Here is a 24,022-nt window from a genome sequence, read left to right as displayed (position 1 = left end):
CTTATGACTACCCCTAATGTATAAGTTGTGGGAAGGGAAGCAAGTTAATGCCTGGCCTTCATACAGGAAGTATAACACCAGGGGTTGATACTCATGGCCTCTGCAAAGAAAGTGTTTATAATTGATGGGCCACCCAAATGAGATCTTCATCAGCGGTGGTGGTGAGGCGGGGACCAGGTGAAGGCAGAAGTTGATGGTGCCCTCGGGTGGCTTCCCAGATGGATGATAAACCTTAGGGGTCTCAGTTCAAGTCAAATGACTGAGTCTACTCCTGGTTTTAGGAAAGACTGACCTACTTATCTCTGGTAGCAGATGGGTGACATTTATCTGCCCCTTGGAATGGCTGAGGGAGGCTGAGGGATAGACATAAAGAGCTACTGACAGGTATTTTGCTTGGGAGGTGCAAAACCTCTTATTATCCCTTTCGTTTCCAATAGGTTTCTCAATAAGGTTAAAGGGAATGGCCATCAAATCATGACAGCGCTCCCTGGAGGCAGATGACAGACGCAGCAGTCAATTAAACATAAAGTGTGCAACGGTTCATAGATCTTCAGGAGGAAAGCCCTAGGGAAAATTCACTGAAAAATAAAGATTAATATTCTCCCTCCCCTGTGTCTCTGGGGAATGAGGTATTTTTCTGTTTGCAGGTGCTAAGGTTGTCACCCTTCCACTGCTACCAAATCCATGTGTCCCAGTCCAGCAGCTATAACTTCACCACTTTCCAATCAGTGACTAAATGCACACAAAGCTTTGGTCTAGAAGGGTCACGTGACAAGAAGGACAAGAGCACTGCTGTAAAACTTGCAGAGATGGGCTATAGGAATGACGTCTGCAAGATGGCTGAATAAAAGACATCCTTCAAATGCATCTCCCCTCTTCAACAGCAATAATTTGGCATCCGACCATGGAAAAAGCACCTTCACGGGAACTTCGGGATGCTATCTGGTGCACTCTCCAACTCAGGAAAGACATTCTGAGAAGGCAGGCTCACACCCAGGCAGCTCACTCACTGACTGTCGTCCTAGCCACAGGCTCAGAAACAGCTCTGTACCCTGAAAATTCTGCTACGGTCCCACTGGCTTTGGTTCTGCCACCAACAAAATACGCCAAGGGACCCTGGAGGACTCACACGTACCCGTCCGTCAGCTAACAGGCACACAAACCTCAGTCCCACTTGTGTGGATCTGAAATAGCTCTTCAACAGGCTTCAGCCCCTCTCTGCTGAGGTCTGGGACCCGCTGGAGGTAAGCCCAACAGATTCTGTCGAATTCTGAAAGGGCACGGTAACTGGTCTCCAGCCCATCCTGGCCAGTCCCCAAACATCCGTGCTGGCACACAGACCCAGCAGGAGACTGCAGGCTGCACCCCTAAAGATTCTGAAGGGTCCTATAGGTGGCTTTATCCCTATCACAGAAGTAGTCCACCAGCAGGCCAGCCAGTCTCAGGGACCCAGCAGGAGACGTCTGACAGTGCTCCCAGAGGTCCTGAAAAGGCCTAGACTCAGCTCCAGCCCTTCCCAGCCAGTCCGTGAGCAGTAACCCACCTGCATCCCCGAGATCCTGAAAAGGTCCTAAACTAGGTTCGATTCCCTCCAAGCTGCAGTCACAAGCAGTCCTGCCGACATAGGGACCCGGTGGGGGGACACTCACATCTGTGCCTCAGGAGATCCTGAAACGGTCCTAAACTCGGCCCCAGTTCCTCCAGCCAAAGTCAGGGAGTAGTCCAACCCACCCGAGGGACCTGGTGGCACAAACGCCCCTCCGTGCCTCCGACGCCAAGTACGCAGACTTCAGTCGCAGCCAGGAGACCGGAAATAGCCCTGGAGCTTGGTTCTAGCCCCTCTCAGCCACGGCCCCGGGTCTACCCTGCCCACCCAGGGACCCACCAGTGACCAGGGACTGGTCCCCTCCTGGGACCTGGCAGGAGGTGCACCCATCCACACACCTGGTGAGAGGACAGCTGACTATGGACGCAGCCACGGAGGCTGAAGTGGACCTTGTCCCAGCACTACCCAACTGAACAAGGGACTGGAGACAGTCCCAGACACCTGAAGACCAACCAACCTGCCAACCGTGGACCCCGCTGCAGACCCATCAACCGCGCATAACCCGCTCTGACCCAGCACGAATGTGATTCCGGAGGTAATCCCATCCGTTAACCCAGACGACAGAGAGGAGGCCATTAACTGCTGAAAATGCTCTTTAAAGACTGGAAGAGATATTAGCTCCTTCAAATGCACAGACATCGATGCAAGGCTACACAGACCACGAAGAATTAGGTAAGTCTAACACTACCAAAGGCAACGAACAGTTTCTAATCCCATAGAAAGATATATCTAAAATTTGCCTGACAAAGGATCAAAATAATCATCTTACAGAAGCTGAATGAAATGAAAGAGAACACAGACAACGGAACAAGACTAGGAAAATAACAGATGAACGGAAGGACAATAAAGAAACAGAACTTATAAACGGAACCAAGCAGCGACCCTGGAGCTGAAGAATACAATCACACAACTGACAAATGCAACGGACAGCTCTACCGCACAGACTTCTGCACCTATGCCGTCTGCCTCTGAAGTCCGCCTGAAATCAAGTCCTACGCAAGACCAGTCACAAGGGTTTGCTGGGTCACAAGGAAAACATTCTGCAGTTCAAACGCCGAGTACTCCAGGAGCTACACTAAATAATGTCCCACTTTCCCTAGAGTAAGTACCAATATCCTGAGGCGTTGCCACACACACGCCTAATTCTTCTCTCATTTACCTTCCAGAAGAGCTTGGGGTTCTCTCTCTCCCCCTCGCTCTCTGCCCCTCCCCCACTCTGTCTCTCTCAAAACGTATAAACTTAAAAAAATTATTTTAGAAAAAAGATTTAAATATTTATGCACTACAAGGAAAAAGAGGAAGCTGGGAAGTAATTGCGAAATGTTAAGGTATGCAATCGCATCTGTGGCTCCTGTCAATTTCCGCTCCCATTCTAAGATGTTCTGGGCTCACAGGACACTGTTTTGTGATAAATAAGATAAGTACTGTTCTATGTCTCATTATAGATAGCTTTGAGGAATGTAAAATGCTAACATTAACAGTAATGAAAGTAGCTAATACTTACTGAGTACTGACCATGTAGCTACTGGCACTACTCATCTCTGTATTGGGTTAACTCATTCAGTCCTCACATCAGCCTCATGAGAAACAAATATGACTACCACCCCAGTTTTATAGATTAGGATACCAATTCGCAAGCAAAAGAGCAATAATTCAAACCAAGGCCTACGCATTTCTGCTTTTCCAAATAACATCAAAAAGCCCTCGTATATCGTTTAAAGTTTTCTCCCTTGATATAATATTGGTACCTTAATTTCTCACATTCCCCCCAAAAGCCTGTCTTTTCTTTGTTAATGTGTCTAAGTGATCTTGAATTATGTAGCCAGCATCATCTCCTCTGTAAAGCCTTACCTGTCTCCTCCCACATGAATTCCTCTCTTTTCAATACTCTGGAAAACATACTTCTATAACATCTATTATAACTTTTCTTTACGGCTGTTATATTTTCTTCAACACTGTGAATCTGACAAGTTCAATAATAATGTCTCATCAGCTCTGCAGCTACTGGTAGTAGTCGAAAAATAACCAGCAGACACAAAATGGCTATTGAATTAAAATTATACACACCGGGGCACCTGGGTGGCTCAGTCGGTTAAGCGTCCGACTTCGGCTCAGGTCATGATCTCCCGGTTCGTGAGTTCCAGCCCCACGTTGGGCTCTGTGCTGACAGCTCGGAGCCTGGAGCCTGCTTCGGATTCTGTGTCTCCCTCTCTCTCTACCCCTCCCCTGCTCATGCTCTGTGTCTCTCGGTCTCTCGATAATAAGTAAACGTAAAAAATTTTTTAATTACAAAAACCAAAGAAAATCCTGAACATAAAATTTCTAATGTGACCTCTGCTGGCCACTACACAGTAGTATTACAGTTGTACGGATACTTTTATACTACCCGTTTTTTTTTTGTTTGTTTGTTTGTTTGTTTTCGTTTTTTATTTATTTTTGGGACAGAGAGAGACAGAGCATGAACGGGGGAGGGGCAGAGAGAGGGGGAGACACAGAATCGGAAACAGGCTCCAGGCTCCGAGCCATCAGCCCAGAGCCTGACGCGGGGCTCGAACTCACGGACCGCGAGATCGTGACCTGGCTGAAGTCGGACGCTTAACCGACTGCGCCACCCAGGCGCCCCTATACTACCCGTTTTTAACAAGGTTTATCACGATGCCCCATATTATGGCCATCTTCATTTCCCTTACTCCTTTAGCACCTCTGCTAAACTAGTCTACTTCAAGGTAAGCACATTAGTTAGGATTTTAAGCTGAATGTTGCAGGAAACACTAGCTAATGGCTTTTCCCTTACCGTTTGCCTCGTGGATAATGCCGCACATATTCTCCAACATCATGAGCAGCGACAGCTAAGACTTGTGGGTCATCGGACACCTCCAGAAGTTTTGTCAAAATTCTGAAATACATGTAATCCAAAGAGAGATTGACTTCTAGCTGTTCCATACAGCACAACAGAGCACAGGTATAATGCAAGTATCTCCTGAAAACAGGCATTTATAAATATAGTCGTATTTTCTACAGATCTTACTATTATGCATAATGCACTACACATAATAAATCACACGTAAGTTTGCAGTTTCAGCTTTTATACATATGTAACAGGTTACTTTCAGATTCACGATGTATACCTCACGCAATTCCTAAAATATCAGGAACTCCCTCCCCTGCTCTCTCAAGAGAGACAACTACACTGAGTTAATGGTGAGTTAATACACGACAACCACTGAATCCTTGACAATTATATTTTGAAAGTTAAACATCTGTAAGCCTTTCGTCGGTATGAAGAAGTTACTCGAAGCTGCGATCAAGACGGAACGTGCGCCCTGAGCACACACATCCCCTCTCTCCCTCTCTCTCCAAGTCCCACGAAGGATCTGAACCTGAACTTCACAGGTAAAACTAAATGCAAAATAGCAAGCGAACATCTTCGGAGAAGACGGCAGCCCAGATTCACACCCCCGGCTCCCTTGCCGTCCTCCTACTTTCTCCACAGCAACCACACGGGCAGAGTGTCACCACTGCCGGAGCCTGACAGTGCTTGTGACAACGGGAGCCAACCAGACACACAGAAGGCTCCCCTCTGCCGGGAGCTGGAGCAGATTTCTGCCTCCTCGAGGACCTGCAGGGAGGACTCATCGCCCCCAGGGGCGCAGTGAAGTCCTCCGCAGTGAAGCGGGGGGTACACCCCCCCAGAATCCAATCCACTGGGAGAGACCTCCTTCATCTACTTCGGAGCGAACGTGAGGGGAGACCATTCAAGGAACAGGTGACTCGTGTTACTGACACTGCTCAAGGGCACAGAAATAGGAAGAAAACTTCTCAGCTCATTCCACAAACAGAGCATAACTGGGACAACCAATCGGAATGAGTACTTTTCTTTAAAGGTTTATTTATTTATTTTGAGAGAGAGAGAGAGAGAGAGCGCCACCGAACTGTGAGATCAAAACCTGAGCCTAAATCAAAGTCAGAGGCACAAACAGCTGAGCCGTACATGAAGCACTCTTAAAATTCAACAATAATAAAAACAACTCAATTTAAAAATGGTTAAAAGACCTGAACAGACATCTCACCAAAGAAAACAGCTGGCGAATAAGCAAACGAAAAGATGACCAACATCACGCATCACTGGAAAACAAGGAGATAACACTATCCACCTTCATTGTGAAAATGGCAAAACCCTGAACACTGGCACCACCAGATGCCGGCAAGGACATACAGCAACAGGTATGCTGATTCACCGCTCACGGGGATGCCGAAAAGTCCAGCCACCCTGAAAGGCAGTTTGGCACTTTCTTGTAAAACCAAACCTGAGTCTTACCATGCCATCCATACTCCCTTCAGATTCACCCCAGTGAGTTGAAAGCTTATGTCCACATAAGATCCTGCACGTGGACCTTTAGAGCAACTTTATCTACAGTGATTGCCAAAACCGTGAAGCAACCAAGACGTCCTTCGATGCAGAAACCATGGTACAGCCGTACAATGGGACAGTCAGCAATAAAAAGAAAAGAAAAAATAAAAAGCAATGAGCTACCGAGCCACAAAAAAAGATGAAGGAACTCTCAATGTGCATGGCTAAGGGAAAGAAGCCGGTCTGAAAAGGTTATATACTATCTAATTCCAACTCTAGGACATTGTGGAAAAGGAGAAACTACAGGATAGAAATAAGACCAGTGGTTGCCAGAGGTTCAGGGAGAGGGAGGAAGAGCAGAGCGAGTAGGTGGAACGTGGGAAATTTTTAGTGCAGTGAAACTATTCTGCGTGACACGGTAATAGGGGACATGTGGTATCAGTCAAAACCTACAGAGCATATAACCAGAGTGAACTAGACAACAGAAAAAAGTGAGCCCTAATGTAACTTACAGACTTCAGTGAAAAATAATGTATAAATATTGGTTCATCAGTTATAACAAACGTACCACACTATTGCAAGATGTTAATAATAGGGGAAGAGAGAATATATGAAAACTCTCTGTACATTCCCCTCAATCTTTCTGTAAACCTAACATTATTCTAAAAATTTAAATCTATTCATTTTAAAAGTTACAGTACGGTGTGTGTGTGTGTGTGTGTGTGTGTGTGTGTGTGTGTGTGTAGGGGAGAGAGAGTAATTCTTGCATTGTTTCTAACAGCAAAATCTGGCAATAGTATTAAATATCCATCAGTGGGAGACTGATTAAACACAATACAGAAAAAAGAAGAAGGCAAAAGACTCACATTTCTGAATTTCAAAACACACTACAAAGTAAAAGTAATCAAGACAGTAGGATACTGGTATCAGAATAGTCATGTAGATCAACAGAACAAAACCGAACGTCCAAAAATAAACCCATGTGTCCACAGGCCAACTGAATTTCAATAAGGATACCAAGACAATGCAATGGGGAAAAATAGTCTTTTCAACAAATGTTACTGGGATAACTGGATAGCTACATGCAAAAGAATGAAGTTGGACCCTTACTTCACATCATGTACAATAAAATTCGAAAGGATCAAAGACTTAGATGTGGGGCGCCTGGGTGGCTCAGTCAGTTAAGCGTCCAACCTCGGCTCAGGTCATGATCTCACGGTTCGTGAGTTCGAGCCCCGCATCGGGCTCTGTGCTGACAGCTCAGAGCCTGGAGTCTGCTTCGGATTCTGGGTCTCCCTCTCTCTCTGCCCCTCCCCCACTCATACTCTGTCTCTCTCTCTCTCAAAAATAAACATAAAAAAATTTTTTTTTTAAGACTTAAATGTACGTGCTAAAACTATAAAAATATTACAGAATACAGAGGAGTAAATCTTCAAAACCTTGGTTTTGGCAATGGATTCTTCAGTAGGACACCAAGAGCATGAGAAACAAAAAAATAAATAAACTGGACTTTATCAAAATTTTTAAATGTGCTTCCAAGGACTCTATCAAGAAAGTGATAAGATAACCCAAAAAATGGGGCACCTGGCTGCCTTAGTATGTTGAGCATCTGACTCTTGATTTCAGCTCAGGTCATGATGCGAGGGTCGTGGGTTCGAGCCCCGCGTCAGTCTCTGTGCTGACAGCTCAGGGCCCGGAGCCTGCTTCAGATTCTGTGTCTCCCTCTCTCTCTGCCCCTCCCCCACTTGTGCTCTGTCTCTCTCTTTCTCTCTCTCTCTCTCTCAAAAATAAATAAACATTTAAAAAAATTTTATTAAAAATGGTGTTGGTTCAATTAGACATCTACATAATGAAAATAACTGTATCTTGACCCCTACTTTGTACCTTACCCAAAACCAATTCTAGATGGAATAGAGATCTAGTTGTGAAAGGTTCAAACAGTAAATCTTCCAGCAGATGACCTGGAAATACATCTTCATGACCCCATATGGGGAAAAACTTCTTAACCAGGACACACAAAAAAAAATACTAGCCATAAAGGAAAAAATTAATCAATGGAGCCACACTAAAACCAAAGAGTGAAATGGTATGTGAAAGAGTAGAAGAAAACAGTGGAGATGAACAGATATAAGACCTCTCGTTCAGAATACATACAGATCTCCTTTTAAAAAAATTTTTTTAAATGCCTGAACAACCAATTCTGGAAAAATAGATATCCAAATGACTGATAAGCAGATGAAAAGGTATTCAACCACATAAGGAAGGAAGAAAATACAAATTAAAATCATGAAATAACTAAAATTTTTTACTATTTTTTAAAATGTATTATCACTAGTGACAAAAGTACATTGGCAAGGAGGTGGAACAACAGGTATTAAGAGTGTGAAGTGAAATTTAAAACTTACTTTAAGAGCTCATAATTCTTCTCATTTAATCTCACAGCATTTTCTCTCCAAAATTTCTCAGATTTGTGCACAGGACTCCACTCCAGTCTTCCAGATTTAAGCTCTGAGCTATATTCATCAAATGAGCTACAAAAAAAATTTTAAGGATCTCAAAGTTAAGAAAAATCTAAGAGTTGCTCCAAAATTAAGCAAAACATTTTTTACCATGTTAATCATACCTCAAGAGAAGAAAAAATTCTTCACCGATGATTTAACTGCAAAGACTGACCATCCTTTGTACATTAGCAAACTACCACTAAACGAAGTTTAAACAGCTTAAATAATCTTTAATAAACCATGTGAAATTTATTCAAGGTCCTAAGGTCCAATACTCCTGCCAAATTGGAGTGCTCAAAATGAGGTTTACTGAAAGGAGCATTTGCTTTCAAAATCTTCGTCCTAATAAATAAAGTATAATCAGTATAATATCTGATAATCTAGCAGAGTTTCCACCATCCCACTTAAAATACTGTATTTGCCAGACCACTAGATGCATTAATGTGAATCTATATAAAAGTATGTTACTTAAATAGCATATTCCAATACTATATATGTCATAAACCACTATACTGTATTATGCAATGAAAAATACACATACACCCGGGTATAATATTGCACAACATGATTACAAACACTGTAAAGGTAATTCACTAACTAAGTTAACATTATAAATCAAAAACAAAAACCTCTGCATAAAACAAACTGCAATGCAATGCAATTAAAAAAATCATTCACTATGTATCAAGTAACTTAATTATTCAAAGCTTCATTCTATAAAAAGTGTTTAGTGTTGTCAGCCAATGGTTTTCCTTCTAAGTGAAAAGTGAAAACTTAAAAGGACATGGCTGGACATCCTTCCAAGTGAAAAGTTGAAAAAGATTTAGCCATTTAAATACTGACTGGTGGGGCGCCTGGGTGGCGCAGTCGGTTAAGCGTCCGACTTCAGCCAGGTCACGATCTCGCGGTCCGTGAGTTCGAGCCCCGTGTCAGGCTCTGGGCTGATGGCTCGGAGCCCGGAGCCTGTTTCCGATTCTGTGTCTCCCTCTCTCTCTGCCCCTCCCCCATTCATGCTCTGTCTCTCTCTCTGTCCCAAAAATAAATAAAAAATGTTGAAAAAAAAAAAAATTTTAAATACTGACTGGTAATTCAATATAACCAGAATTTTACTGGTTAAGTTGAATACAGTGTTCTATTAAATAAAGTACTAATTTACTTTAATGTAAGGCCAATCAGTGTAAGAAGTAAACTAATGCTGTTTAACATGAATATCCTAAACCTTTAACAGCAAAAACAGAGACAAAGCTCTTTTACCTATACCCATCACCTGACTGGCTTTAATGTAAAGAGCAGGATTTTTCAAATTACCAAACTCAACATGAAAAATCAATACATAATAATAATTGGCTAACATGGATTAAATAATTTAGAAAGCTAAGTATCACTAATCTTATTCATTTTTAAGAGATCTCAAATCATTATTACAGAAGAACTGATAACAGATTTATAAAAATGAACTTAGTAAAATTTGTAAAAACTTCAAGTCTACTGCCGGCCAGGCTAGTTTATTACAATGCAGTTAGTCACATTTGAAATTACAGAAGGACAAAACTCATTTGCCTCCCTCTACAACGCCCATGATAGACCACTGATCTCGGTGACACATCCCATCTCTATAGCAGCACTTGGGCCTTGGGATTAAGAGCTGCACTGAATTATCTGGTAAATGCATTTCTGGAACACATACTACACCGAAGGCATTTGCTGGATAGTTGAAACCTCACAACAAATCCTACCAGGTTAGAATTTTTATTGCTATTTTAGCAAAAGGAAAACTGAGGCTTCACAAAGTCAAGAAGCTTGTCAAGGCCAAGTGTGGACAAAGTGGCCAGACAATTCAAACTGGGTTCAGCCTGGCTCCCAAACCCAAACCACCTACACAGAAAGATCTACTTCTACACAGTAATTCCCTTTTAAAAATGTATCAGTAGTTTAAAAACAAAGGATATATACGTTAATGGGAAAGATCATCAATACATTATTAAACAAAAATGAACAGTTCCAGAAGAATATGCAGAACCCCATCTGTATATGCGTTTGTGTGTGTGCATGGACACACGTGTCAGGGGAGCAGGGCTAGGAAGGTTTTTCTGGAAGCAAACACAAAAGTGGGGGCGGGATGACTAGGTGGAAGAGGTATGGAGTCCCTTCTAGAACTATGTAAGGATTCTTTTTTCTCTTACTGCATTGTACATCATTTGTGTAATTTTTAATATCAAAAATAAAGAACACAATAGGAACTTCAAAAAAGCAGGGAAAAAAATACTCTTTCCGTTTATGGCCAAACATCCTTCAAAAATTAACGAGTGCTGTTTAAAAAGATTCTAAACCAGGGGGAGATTCTTAAGGGGTTCCAGAGTGACACCAACATCCTGTGGGATTAAGTCAGATTTCAGACAAGAGAAGGGTGGGAACCTCCCCAAAAGAGAAGACGTAACACAAGGCTCTAGCCAACTGTTACCATGGTGATGAGCCGGTTGTCCCCCACCCCCCATATCCCCAATTCTTAACAGAGGACATAATGTTTTAGTGAAATCTTTTGAGTTTATAGTTAGTAACAAATTTAGACTTTCTGAAAATACTAGGAAAGTCCAACAAGGCCCAATATATCCAGCTTGTGAGGGTTTTTTTAAAATAACATACCTAAGGTCTTGGACACTCTCACCAAGTTTTTCCAAAAGAAATTTTATATCTTCACTGATATCTTCATCATCGTACTTCTGCTGTTCCAAATTCTCCAACTGTTTCAGAACTTTGCACTGGATCATAGCCAGGGCATATTCTTGGCGAGTTTCTCTTTCAGTCGATTTCTCCAAAAAGTTCTGAGTTAGACACACACGTGAGAAAACCGTATAATTTCTTTATGTGATATTCTTAGACCCCTGCACTACCTCCTGCGCCCTCTCTCCTCCTCTATTCTCGGGTTAAGCGAAGACTATATCACAAATCCTTATCTCTTTCCTGAGCACCTGTCCCATACCAAAAGCGTATTTCTTATTCCTCGCTTACTTACTGGCTTAACCACACATTTAAAATCATTGAACCAGACGGGCCTCAAAACACTGGACATGTTTACAATTAAGTCCATCAAATCCTTTCTCACAGCCCTGCTTCTGAGCACACCCAGTGAACTTCTCATCTGTTAGCCACCTAGTACTTGGGATGCTAAGGAAGAATGTTTCTTCAAGTATCTCTAGAGTTTCTCAGTCAGTCACCCTTTCCCCTCTCACCAACCTGCAAATACACAAAGGACATTGCCTGAACAATTACCAAAAAAGTTTTGTGACATTCTGGCAAATTCTCTAGTTTTCTTCTGTAATTTTTCTACTTAGAAGAATACTTATGAAAAGAGCAAAGGAATCCTAAATATACTGGACCCTTAATACGGATTTGAACTGTGCAGGTTCACTCTTCTGCAGATTTTTTTTGATAATTACAGTACAGTACTGGAAACGCATTTTTATTCCTTAGGATTTTCTTAAAAAATTTTTTTCTAGCTTACTTTATTGTAAGAATACAGTATAAGATACATGACATACAAAATATGTGTTAATCGTCTGTTTATCAGTAAGGCTTCTAGTCAACAGTACGCTACTCATAATTAAGTTTTGGGGGAGTCCAAAGATATACATGGATTTCGGACAGCACAGGGGGTCAGCTCTCCTAACCCCTACACTGTTCAACTCTATTTATAAAAATAAACTGTTCGTTGAATGAACCAGTATTTCTAAGCAAAGACTATGCTCAGGCTTAGGGACAGAAACAGACAAGCTCTCAAGAAAGCTACCTTCACCAAGATGGTAAAGGCGGCCTGTCAAATGCCTCCCCTCCACACACACACCCACCCCCACACACACAAATCCTGTAATGACAATTCCAAGTCAACTGTACCAAAATATGAAATTTTTAAATTTATTTTTGCAAGCAAACTATATTCCTAGTCATTATGCTAAACACATTAAGAGAGTTAGCTCAGCATATGTAAATTAGAGATCGATCCCTATCAAAATTCCAATGGAATTCCAAAATTCCATTTTTCACAGAAGTAGAAAAAACAATCCTAAACTTTGTATGGAACCATAAAAGACCCTGAGTAACCAAAGGAATCCTGAGAAAGAAGAACAAAGCTGGAAGAAGAACAAACACATTTCCTGGTTTAAACTACAAAGCTTTATTAATCAAAACAGTATGGCACTGGCATAAAACAGACACACAGACCAATGGAACAAAATAGCCCAGATATAAAACCCCACATATACAATCAACTCATATTTGACAAAGGAGCCAAGAATACTCAATGGAGGGGCTGTCTGGGTGGCTCAGTCGGTTAAGTGTCCAACTCTTGATTTCAGCCCAGGTCATAATCTCACAGGTCATGAGATCAAGCCCCACATGGGGCTCCTCACTGACAGTGCTGGAGCCTTAGAATTCTCTCTCCCCCTCTCTCTCTGCCCCTCCCCTGCTCATGCACATGTGCGCTCTCTCTCTCCCTCGCTTGCTCTCTACCTCTTTCTCTCTCTCTCAAAAATATATACATACATAAAAGAGTACTCAATACAGAAAGGATAGTCTTTTCAAAATATGACATTAGGAAAGCTGTATAATCACATTCAGAAAAATGAAACTGGAGCCCTATCTTACACCACTCACAAAAATTAGCTCAAAATGGATTGAAGACTTACACATACTGAAGCTGTCAACCTCCTAAAAAAAAAAAAAAAAAAAAAAATAGGGAAAAAGTTCCCTGACCTTGATCTTGGCAATGATCTTTTGTATATGACACCAAAGTACAGGGAAGAAAAGCAAAAACTTGCAAGTGGGGTGACATCAAACTAAAAAGCTTCTGCACAGCAAAAATAACTAAAATAAAATAAGATAAATAAAATAAATTAAATTTAAAAATGAAAGGTATCCTGTTGGATGAAAGAATATATTTGCAAAGCATGTATCTGATAAGGGGTTAATATCCAAAATATATGAAGAACTCATACAACTCAATAACAACCACAACAAAGTGATTTAAAAATGGGCAGAGGATCTGAAATGACATTTTTCCAAAGACATACAAACGACTAACAGGTACATAAAAATATCACGACTCATCAGAGAAATACAAATCAAAACCACAATGGAATATCACCTCAAAAAACAAAAGATAACAAGTGGTTTCAAGGTTATGGAGAAAAGTGCACACTTGTTCACTACTGATGAGAACATAAATTGGTGCAGTCAGTATGGAAAACACTATGAAGGTTCCTCAAAAAATTAAAAATAGAACTGCCATATGATTCAGCCATTCCACTTCTAGGTATTTATCCAAAGGAAATGAAAACAGAGTATCAATGAGATTATCTGCACTCCCATATTTATTGCAGCATTATTCACAACAGCCAAGACATAGGAATAATCTAAGTGTCCAACAAAGGATGAATGGATAAGGAAAATGGGGCATAGGGGTGCCTGGGCGGCTCAGTCAGTTAAGCGACCAACTCCGGCTCACGTCATGATCTCATGCCTCAGGAGTTCGAGCCCTGCGTTGGGTTCTGTGTTGACAGCTCAGAGCCTGGAGCCTGCTTTGGATTCTGTGTCTCCCTCTCTCTCTGCCCCTCCCCCATTTGCGCACGCGCTCTCTCTCTCTCTCTCTCAAAAATAAATACACATTAAAAATATTTTTTAAAAAAAGGAAGAAAATGGGAGTATATATACACAATGGTATATTATTCAGCCATTTAAAAAAAGGAAATCTTGCCATTTATGACAACACAGATAGACTTTCAGGGCATTATGCTAAGTGAAATGGTAGAGAAAAACAAATGCTGTATGAACGCATTTATATGTGGAATCTTCAAAAAACTGAAATTAAAAAAAAACACACTCATAAATATAGAGAACAGACTGGTGGTTGCCAGATGCAGTGGATGAGGGGTGGGCAAAATGGGTGAAGGGGACCAAAAGGTACAAGTTTCCAGTTATAAAATAAGGGAGTCCTAGGGATACAATGTACAGCATGATGACTACAGTTAATAGCACTATATGTATATCTGAAAGGTGCTAAGAAAGTAGATCTTACAAGGTGTAATCACAAGACAAAATTTGTAACTATGTGTGGTGATGGATGTTAATTAGACATACTGGGGTGATTATTTCACAATATATGCAAATATCAAAGTGTTATGCTGGATACCTGAAACTAACAAAACGTTGTATGTCAATTATATCTCGATTTTTTAATAAAGGTAAACAACCAATTTTCAGATACTGAAATTAATTGGTCACCACCAGACCTGTGGTAGAAGGCATGCGAAAGCATGGGTGGGCAAACTTTCTAAAATGGGCCAAATAATGAATACGTTAGGCTTTGAGGGTTCCATCATAGCTATTCAATTCTGCCATTATAATGCAAAAGCTGGCATACAAAATACAGAAAAAAAAAAAAAAAAAAAGCACAGCAGTGTTCCAATAAAGCTTTATTTACAAAAACTGATGGTGGGCCAGAACTGACCCATGAGCTACTACAGACTGATGAGCCCTGAGCTAAAGGGAATTCTGCAGGTGACAGAAGTGAGACTGCCAAATGGAAAGCTGAACCTTCAGGACACAAGGAAAAACAACAGATACGGTAAATAGTTGAATGAATACAAAAGACTATTTTTCCCTCTTCTGTAATACAAATAAGACTGTTTAAAGGAAAAGTTAGACTGTAATACAGGTTTTTTTTCTTACCTATGTAAATATATTTATATGTCAACTATAGAATAAAAAAGAGAGAATAGACCTGTATGATTTCAAGTTCTTACATTTTACATAAAAGAGTACAATGTTAACTTTAATGGGAAAAGTTAAGGATGCATATACTGTGCTACCAAAACAAGCTCTAAGAAATAAACACTACAGGGGCACCTGGGTGGCTCGGTCAGTTAAGGGTCCGACTTCAGCTCAGGTCATGATCTCACAGTCCGTGAGTTCGAGCCCCGCGTCAGGCTCTGTGCTGACAGCTCGGAGCCCGGAGCCTGCTTCAGATTCTGTGTCTCCCTCTCTCTCTGTCCCTCCCCTACTTGCGCGCTCTCTCTCTCTGTCTCTCTCTCTCAAAAATAAAAATATTTTAAAATTTTTTAATAAAAAAATTTAATTAAAAAAAGGAAACACTACAAAGAACATTTAAAGGTCAACAGAAAAATTAAAATGAAATTCTAAAAGGGATTCAGTTACCTCAAGAGAAGGCAAGAATGAAAGAAGAACAAAAAACAGATTAAGACCAACAGAAATAGTACAACGGTAGGCCTAAATTCAACTGTACCAATAATTATTTTAAATGCCAGTGAACTGAATGCTCCAGTTAAGAGGCAGAGGATTTGGGGATTAAAATTCAAGACTCAAGTATATGTGGTCTAAAAGAGACAAACTTTAAATATAAGACGTAGATAGGCTGAAATCAAAAGATGGAAAACCATAAGCATAAGAAAGCTGGCACGTCAAAAAGAAAGAAAAGAAACTGAAAGAAAAGACAAGAAAGCTGGCCTGTCTATATTAATTCCAAATAAAGTAGTTATCAAGAGAAAAAGCATCACCAATAATAAAGGACATTTCACAACGATTCAAGGAAATTTTCCTGTTACATCAGGAAAATGTAACATACACAAATGTATTAATAACAGAGCTTCAAAATACATAAAGCAAAAATTGGCAAAACTGAAGGGAAAAACAGACAAATCCATAAATAATAGCTGGAGATTTTAACAACTCCCACTCTTGGCAATTGATAGAACCGCTAAACAAAACATCAGTGCATAGAGGAGCTGAAAAACACTCTTAACCACCCTGCTTTAATTTACATTTTACAGAACACTATACATCTGCAAAATATACATTCTTTTAAAGCACACATGGCACATTCACCATGACAGACCATAAGTCTTGTTTAAAACAAGTCTCAAATTTCAAAGAATTGAAACTTATTAGAATATGTTCCCTGACCATAATGAAATTCAGTTAAAGACCTTAAGCTCTGGGGAGACCTAAGTTCTGATAACCTCTTCCTTTATGATACTCTTCCCTTCTTCCTTTGCTTTTTAAAGACTTTATCTATTATTTTACAAAGTTTTCTGTTGCTTTTTCTAGTTATTTTTCTTACTATCTCTTCTAACTTCAGAAAAAACACATCAAAACACGGGACTTAAGCATCCAACTTCGTTCGGCTCAGGTCATGATCTCGCCGTTCGTGAGTTCAAGCCTCGCATCGTGCTCTTTGCCCTGAGCTCCGAGCCCACTTCGGATCCTCTGTCTCCCTCTCTCTCTGCCCCTCCCTCACACATGCGTGCTCTCTCTCTCTTTCAAAAATAAAAATAAATCTTAAAAATAATTTTAAAAAAAGAAACATACCAAAACACTTTTGCTCATATGATCCTTTGTTATTTCACTGTATATTTGCTGACTAAAGAATTAAGCTTCCTGATGAAGGTATTATCGTAACTCGCGATTTCAACAATAACTTCAACACAATCAATATAATAACTAACAGCAGCACTACTGTGTTCTTCTAATACCACCTTTCCTCTCAGTTCTCCAAGATAACAGAACTTTGGAACTTAGGTCATAGTTGATTCTCCCCTTTTCTTCAATCCTGAGTCAAATCAATGAGCCTGATCATTTTCCCTTCAAAACATTGTTTAATTTCATTTCCATTTCATTAATAAAGAATGAAAATGAACGAATGGATCATGAAATAAGAAACTGAATTTGTGGGGCACCTCGGTGGCTCAGTCGGTTGAACGTCCAACTCTTGATTTCAGCTTGGGTTGTGGTCTCAAGGTTCAAGAGATTGAGCCCCATGTTGGGCTCTGCACTGACAGTGCAGAGCCTGCTTGGGATTCCCTCTCTCTCTCTCTCTCTCTCTCTCTCTCTCTCCCCCCCCCCCGCCCCTCCCTGGCTCTTGTTCTCTCTCTCTCTCAAAATAAATTAACACTAAAAAAAAAAAACAAAAAAACAAAAAAAACGAATTTTCCCAAACAAACCTAGACAATCTGGCAGCAGCTTATTCTTTAAAGGCCCCAAAACTCAGGGCGCCTGGGTGGCTCAGTCGGTTAAGCAGCCGACTCTTGACTTCAGCTAAGGTCATGATCTCACAGTTGTGAGACTGAGCCCCGTGTCAGGGATTCTCTCTCTCCCTCTCCCTCAAGCATGCAGGCATGCGTGTTCTCTCTCTCTCTCAAAATAAACATTTTTTTAAAAAGCCCTAAAATTCAATGGCATCTTCACCTCCACAAAATCAAAAGTGCAAATGTAATTTCTGCCATTGTCCAAGCAACGGTGCAGAAATCTCGTCCTAAGAGTGCAGTGGAATCACGTGACAACTCGGATCTTTCCTTCACCACAACCACTAGCCTTGTGAAATTGTATGTTAAAGCAGGGTTTCTCAAACCATCTCAAACTGGGGAAGGCCAGTTACGTTTGCTTTTGACCTTCCAGCCATGGAAGTGCAAATACTTGTATAAAACACAAAAATGAATCTCCAGAAAAATGAATTTAAAAAGACATGCACAACGTAATCTCAAATTTTGTATTATTAAATTCGACAGGTATGCAACTATTCCGTCAAGGTACTGTAAGCTTCTGCCTGCTTACTCTTCCTTTCTGTACGCAGCTAACCAACGGTTCACACGCACACCATATTTGAAGTATCACTGCATAAAGACTCAGCCCAAGATGAAAAAATGACTCAATCTTACTATACCTCACCAGACCTGGTATCTATTGAGTAACACGTAAGTTCCTGAGACAGGGAATGAGGTACAGACTTGGGAATAAGATTTCTTTTTTTTTTTTTTTTTTAATTTTTTTTTTTTAACGTTTTATTTATTTTTGAGACAGGGAGAGACAGAGCATGAACAGAGGAGGGTCAGAGAGAGGGGGACACAGAATCCGAAACAGGCTCCAGGCTCCGAGCCGTCAGCACAGAGCCCGACGCGGGGCTTGAACTCACGGACCGTGAGATCGTGACCTGAGCCGAAGTCGGCTGCTTAACCGACTGAGCCACCCAGGCGCCCCAAGGGAATAAGATCTCTTGATAGCGATACCTCCATGCCAAAGCTGTGGGCGAAATAGCACCCCACACACTCAAACTAGGGTGGGCCTCCCCGAAAGGGTTCCAACTATTAACCGCCTGCACAGGAAGATAAGTAAAATTATAAATTCTCTTACTATCTGACACACTACGTAGACTCTTGACTAAGCAGAGCCAAAAAGAGAAATAAAACTCACAATATATGTAGAACTCTAGACCACAAATCTGATCTTCGGTGTCTTTTCAGTTACTAGCTCAAAACATGCTGATTTATTTTAGGAACTAAAGATTGACAAATCAACTTAACCAATAGAATAACATTTGCAGAGACCTGAAGTCCAGCACCTACTATGAATAAGTGAGACTGACATTTTCAAAAATAAAATCCACCGAGCCAAATGGGAAACAAAATAACTAGCAGCTGCTAGACTTTTTCAGCTCACAGCAGCTCGGCAAGCTTCCTAAAGCCTTCAGCACAAAAATTTCCTGCCTGGGTTTCAAGATGTGGGAAAAAATACATGACTAAAGGTTTTATGAATTTGAGAATGATAAAGAAAAAAGGACACGTCATTTTTCCACCTGCTGATGGTCTAAGTCAAATGGGTTTACTATGTCCTTTCTAATGACTTAATTTTAACTCAGTTGTGTACATTAAAGTTCTGGATACCTAAAGACATTCTTCTGATTTCCAGCCCTCTGCATATTCTCCTAATGACTGTACCGTCCCAAATTTAGCACAGCAGGGTCTAAAAATCTAATAGTCCTGTGCTCGCTTCGGCAGCACATATACTAAAAATCTAATAGTCCTGCCAACAGATTGGGTCTAGTTTACATAATCTGAAGCTAAAATTAGACAGAGCCCCGAAATCACCCTTGTAATTAGTTCCATGTGCTGTGGGTACAAAATTTAAACTGTAAATATAATTTAAATAAAATTTTTAAATCGTGTTACATATCAATAAAATATTCATGCCGCTTTTTTTAAATGTTTGTTTATTTTTGAGAGAGAGAGAAAGAGAGACAGAGCATGAGCAGGGGAGGGGCAGAGAGAGAGGGAGACCCAGAATCCAAAGTAGGCTCCAGGCTCCGGGCTGTCAGCACAAAGCCCGACGTGGGGCTCAAATTCACGAACTGTGAGATCGCGACCTGAGCCGAAGTTGGACACTTACCCGACTGAGCCACCCAGGTGCCCCCATGCCGCTTCTTCTAAATCAAACAGGTCAGCACTGGATCTTTGCCCACGGTCAACACTAACTTAGCAAGAATGCAATTTATAGAGGTAGATGATTTAAACAGGCAAACTGCTATCACTCTATGTTTTCCTCGGCAGAAAAGGCAGGGAAATAAATACAAAACTTTATGCTTACTACTGCCGGGCTCCTGTTATCTCACTGAATCCTTACCTAATCTTGAAGTGAGTTAAGTATTACTCTTTCACAGATGGAGAAATCCGCTCGAAGAGTTCAAGCCACTCTCCCAACAGCGTAGTGCCAAATTCATGCCTACATCCATCCACCCCAGAGCATACACTCTCCCTAATATACCATAATGAAAGGAAAATCAGAAAAAGGGCTACACTATTGTACTTTTCCAATTTCCATAAAAAGCAGATAATCAGTCTACCGAAGTCCCAAATTAGGTTTAAAACACACACACACACACACACACACACACACAAAAACAAAACAAAACAAAACTGAGAACCTCAGTCTGGCTCTCTAGTTCTCTGGGACTTTTTGAGCTTTTTATGTTGTAAACATTCTTCATGGTGACTTCATGAAGTCACTCCATAAAGATGAGCATTTAAATACAAAACGAAATCATGAGAAAACGCATCTTACGTTACTCATCCTTCTATACACTCGGTAACTAACAACACACTGCCTATTACATAATCGCCTTTAGTAAACATTTGGTAGGTGAATAAATAATTCATGGAAGAGACAGGAGAGCAGGTGGGAGAAGGAGAGGGACAAGGAGACAGAGGGAGGATCTCAAAGGTAGGATTCAACTAACACCTCTCTTCTAAGACATAACAATATTAACGGTTGCTGCTTCCAATGACCCTTTTATCTTACACAATAATGGTCTAAAATGAAAATCAATATAGAAATCTATTCTGTGGAACAGAGCAGCTAAAATAAGACCCTGACCTCTACAGCAGCTCTCTCTCCCACACCTGTATTTTACCTTAAAGAGACAAGCACCCTTATCCCCAAACGATCAGAAGAAATAATTTAGGATAAATGTTTACGATCATCAACATTTGGAACAGTAAATATTTTAACTTAAGAAAATATACAAAAAAGGATAGGTAGATATAAACTGAAAAATACTATTCACTTCCATGTTAATTACTTAGCCAGCTGTTGACCCATTTCACAGAAAAGAAAGTCACACAAAGAAAAATAATAATGATAATAATCCAAGACATCTTTCTGACAATGTAATTGCAAAGACATTGAGTCAGGGTACTAACTTTCCTAACAATCTAGCAACACCAAATATGTCTTACTTTCTAAAAAGACTTTTTTCATGACAAGTTTAGGAACAGCTTCCAATTTAGAAAAAAGCCCATGCACTAACAGAAAATTGGGACTCTCTCCCTGTAGTCTTGCTTCCCACAGTGTTTTGTTAAGCGGATTATTTAAATGAAATCCTAATATAATCAGTAATCTTAACACACTCATGAAGACGAAATGTAGGACACTCTAGGGTGAGTTCATTGTCAATGCAGAATTAGGTGCAAGCAGATATTCTCTTGTAGAATTTTATTGTTATACTTTTAAATATGGGAACCAAGCAAAGCAGCCAAAACCTTTAAAAGGAATTTCTCAGTCCATAAAGAAACCCATAAAAAGATCACTGAATTCAATACCACCCATCTACTCCTATAGAAGGCTCTTCTACTTCTACCTCAGTGTTTTGTTCGGTCCGTCATATGGTCACAATACTTACTGAGGGCCTGCTCTTTAGCCCACATTTATTTTTTCAAAGGACATTATCATATGAGCATAAAGCCCGAGGAGAGACTGGAGACAGATGGTATCACTCTCACCAGACACACGAACAAAGCGGAAGCATGGAGACGCGAAGCGAACTTCCCAAAGGCAGAGAGGCCGGCCCGACGGCCCAGCAAACTCGGCCTCCACTGTGCATGCTGGGCACACACACTACCACCAACCTGAGTGCACGCACTCTCTGCAGAAATTGGTGCCAAGCGCGATCTGCCCAAACCGTGAAGAGAGGAGAATCCGGGCCCCTCCAACCATTTGGGTTTTCGGTGCCCACTGCAATGCATCCAGGGTTGCTCCCCGATGTGGGAAGGGAACAAAGGTCGTAAGTTACGGGTATTAACAAGAGGCTTCCATATCTGAGAGTGAAACTATGTTTAATTTACACTTTTTTCTTAATATTTTTCCATAGCATCTTTTTTAACCATAACACCGTATTATTTTTATAAACAGGAAGAAGATCAAATTTTTTCCATTTGCTTATTACATGGCAGGTGCTTAATCTGGAATAGGGAAGTTTAATAAAACAAAGATTCCTGTAACTACAGCAGAACTAGAAGAAGGAAAAACGAGGGAGAAGATCAAAACAAAGACAAATCAAATAGGAGGAGCTTTAAGCTTTCCAAAAAATAAATATATTGAGTTGAAAGGATGTAATTCATATTCGACCAAAATGAACAGGATTTAAAAGAGCAGCCAGCCCTGCCTCACATCCATCCAAGGAGGCACAGCGCACAATAAAGTAGCACAAGCAGATCTCAAGGAGCTTCGTTCAGAGGCCCTGGGCTTTGGTGGCTGACGCCCCCAGAGTATGAACACACGTTAGGGTGAGTCAGTGACAGGGGCCGAAGGGTCTGTGCTGGCCCCACCAGGCCAGTGCCTAGAAGGGTACTACAGAGCAGCAGAGCAAACGCTCCGTTTTACAGAGCAGGTCTGTCCTTTCGGAGAGCCAGTGGCCACAAACCAGGATCGTATCTTCGAGAGCCAGACTGTGAGAGCCTGTGTGGCTCAGGAGGTCAAGCCACCGACTCTTGATTTCGGCTCAGGTCATGATCTCACTCACACTTGTAAGATCGAGCCCAGCGTGGGGCTCCACACTGGGCATGAAGCCTGCTTAAGATGCTTCCTTTCCCTCTCCCTCTGCCCCTCCCCAGCTTACGCACACTCTCTCACACAGGAAAAGAAAAAAGAAAAAAGAAAAAAAAAAAAGAGCCAGACTTACATACTCCATTTATTCCTTTAACATTCACTTCAGGGTGGGAGCAGGGGGCAATAATCAACCTACAAGAACAAATTACTGACAATTCCAGAAGTCAGTTTCTTTATTTGTTAACATTTATCAACCTCTTTCCAGCTTTGTACTAAAACACTCCTAGGCATCCTTCCAAAATCTCTTCAAGCCTTCTCCTCTCTGAAGCTTCTCCTAAAACCTCCTGTTCTCACCCTCCACCTCCACCAGAAGACTGTTGGAAGATCCTAATTCTAGAATTTTTCATCTTTACTAAAGAAATAAGAATATGGATGATGAAACACTCAAGCAGCAGAAAAGGTACATTCAACTCAGCTACTAAAACACCTCAAAGTAGAGTCTCATTAATACAACCTGCTCTGACTGAAGAATTGATTATTACCATATCTGGATGTGACCACTCACATAAACAGTTTGCTAGAAAACCTAATGGCACAGCCAATGTGAGGCACCACATTCCCCTGTTTCTTAAGAGTAAATTCTCAAGGGCCACAGAACAGTTCCTACATTAAAAAGAATGTATTCTGGGGGCGCCTGGGTGGCTCAGTCAGTTAAGCGTTCGACTTCGGCTCAGGTCATGATCTCACAGTTCGTGAGTTCGAGCCCCACGTCGGGCTCTGTGCTGACAGCTCGGAGCCTGAAACCTGCTTCAGATTCTGTGTCTCCCCCACCCTCTGCCCCTCCCCTGCTCGTGCTCTGTCAAAAATAAATAAATGTTAAAAAAAAATTTTTTTTTTAAAGAATGTATTTTCAAATAGGGAAACAATTCCTCTCTCATGGGACCTACAGTTCTCCTTTTTGTGGTTTCCCTTTCTTTTAATGCTAAAGATTCCTGAGAAAATGCGCCAAGAAAGAGAAAAAGGAGATGACAGAGTGGTTAGTGACTCTGGAGCCAGACAGCACTCGCTGGAATTCCAATCTTAATGCTTACTAACTGAGGCTTACTTACTTGCTAAGCCTTGGTTTCCTCACATGTAATAAAATAATTGGATAATAATGAAGATTAAATAAGTCAACGCATGCAAATCACCCAATAACTTGTAACATTTATTATCCTCAGCATCGAAGACAGGTTAGCATGACGGTTAAGAGCATGAGTCCTACTGCCTGAGACTGAAGTCCCGCTCTGCCGCTTCCTAGCTTTTCTGGCAAATTCCTTAACCACTTGTGGCCTAACGCCCACTGCATGGAGTTCTTGGGAGATTAAATGAGCAACACACTGAAAGCAATTAGAACAGCCC

At 41.1% G+C, this 24,022-nt stretch overlaps 1 protein-coding gene across 3 annotated transcripts in view; it reads right to left on the bottom strand.

The window, feature by feature from the left end:
* The window catches only part of ATP6V1H (ATPase H+ transporting V1 subunit H), a 111,290-nt gene that overhangs the window by 40,041 nt on the left and 47,227 nt on the right, over nt 1-24,022 (bottom strand). For all 3 annotated transcript variants that reach the window (XM_049633408.1, XM_049633406.1, XM_049633407.1), the window contains 3 exons: nt 11,102-11,280; nt 8,363-8,488; nt 4,401-4,502 (listed from right to left, as the gene is read on the bottom strand). In XM_049633408.1, coding sequence (XP_049489365.1) covers nt 4,401-4,502; nt 8,363-8,488; nt 11,102-11,280 — 407 coding nt within the window. The remainder of the gene's footprint in view (nt 1-4,400; nt 4,503-8,362; nt 8,489-11,101; nt 11,281-24,022) is intronic.

This window comes from Panthera uncia, chromosome F2 (assembly GCF_023721935.1).
Source record: "Panthera uncia isolate 11264 chromosome F2, Puncia_PCG_1.0, whole genome shotgun sequence".
Lineage (NCBI taxonomy): Eukaryota > Metazoa > Chordata > Mammalia > Carnivora > Felidae > Panthera > Panthera uncia.
This window is presented reverse-complemented; position numbering and strand designations above follow the sequence as displayed.